At 38.7% G+C, this 1,074-nt stretch overlaps 1 protein-coding gene across 1 annotated transcript in view; it reads right to left on the bottom strand.

Annotated features, from left to right (window-relative positions):
• The window catches only part of LOC119593717 (WW domain-containing adapter protein with coiled-coil-like), a gene marked incomplete in the record, with an annotated part of 31,198 nt that overhangs the window by 18,914 nt on the left and 11,210 nt on the right, over positions 1–1,074 (bottom strand). The window contains 3 exon segments of the mRNA XM_037942689.1: positions 308–506; positions 712–818; positions 1,041–1,074. Coding sequence (XP_037798617.1) covers positions 308–506; positions 712–818; positions 1,041–1,074 — 340 coding nt within the window.

The raw sequence follows: 1,074 nt of genomic DNA on the forward strand, positions 1-1,074 counted from the left end.
AAGAATGGAAATGATGTCAGTTTCCTGATAGGAAATTTTAAAGATGTAAGACTTCCTACATTAAAGTCATGTATGTCCCATATCTATAGCATATAAAAAAGTAAACCTCATATTCCACATAAAATAAACATTAGAAATTACTGTTAACATACACCCTGATTTGCTTCTTACAACCTAAAGAAAACCTAGAAAGAAGTTGGTTAATTATCATCAAGTAAAAGGCTTTGCAATAAGAATTTTGCCTATCCTAGAATGTCTGAATGAATCATCTGCTATACTGCCATACATTTTTGTTGTTTGCACCCACCTTGCCTATTCGAGGTCTTGTCATGTGACCTATTAGAGGTCTCCTTGGCACGTGCTCTCTCCCATTCTAGCCACTCTGGGGGCTTCTCCCACTGGGATACCTCAGTTCGGCAGTTATAGTAGTACTTCTTGCCTGATGAGCTTACATGCTCCGACCAGTCCCCCACCCTCGCCAGACGTTCTTTTTCCTCTTTCTTGTGCTATGGGAAGGAACATTGTTTTGGATAATTGATCACATGTACATTATCTTTATCATAAAATATTCTGATTATATTTTTTCTTAAAATACCAGAATAAAGGAGTTACATTCACAGTTTAATATTCATTAGATGGAAATAAAGCAGGCTTCTGTGGTGAAAACAAAAAGAATATCAAAGACAGAGGCAAGAGTCAACTAATACTTACAACAGAATTAATTCGGTCATGGTTTCCACGGCTGTCCCTGTCACGCTCCCGCTCTCTATCACGGTCCCGCACTTCTCGCCTGCGGTCTTTAGGCGATCGACTGTCATCTGCAGTAGGAAAGATATGCAAAATTAATATTAATATCATTTAATTTGCAATGTCACTCTTATTGTTATTCCCAATATTTTATCCAACATGTATTTGACACAAAGTTCAAAGCAAGGCAGAGAGAAGGGATAGGGAGGAGCGAGCAACTAGGGACTAAAGAGAGAAAGTGAGAATAAAATAGCTGTTCACACAAAAACAAAAGCCTGAGGTGGGTCACTTACACAACTCACCTCTGTCCCTGTAGTCTCCTCGGTA

This window comes from Penaeus monodon, chromosome 32 (genome assembly GCF_015228065.2).
Source record: "Penaeus monodon isolate SGIC_2016 chromosome 32, NSTDA_Pmon_1, whole genome shotgun sequence".
In the NCBI taxonomy this organism is placed as follows: domain Eukaryota; kingdom Metazoa; phylum Arthropoda; class Malacostraca; order Decapoda; family Penaeidae; genus Penaeus; species Penaeus monodon.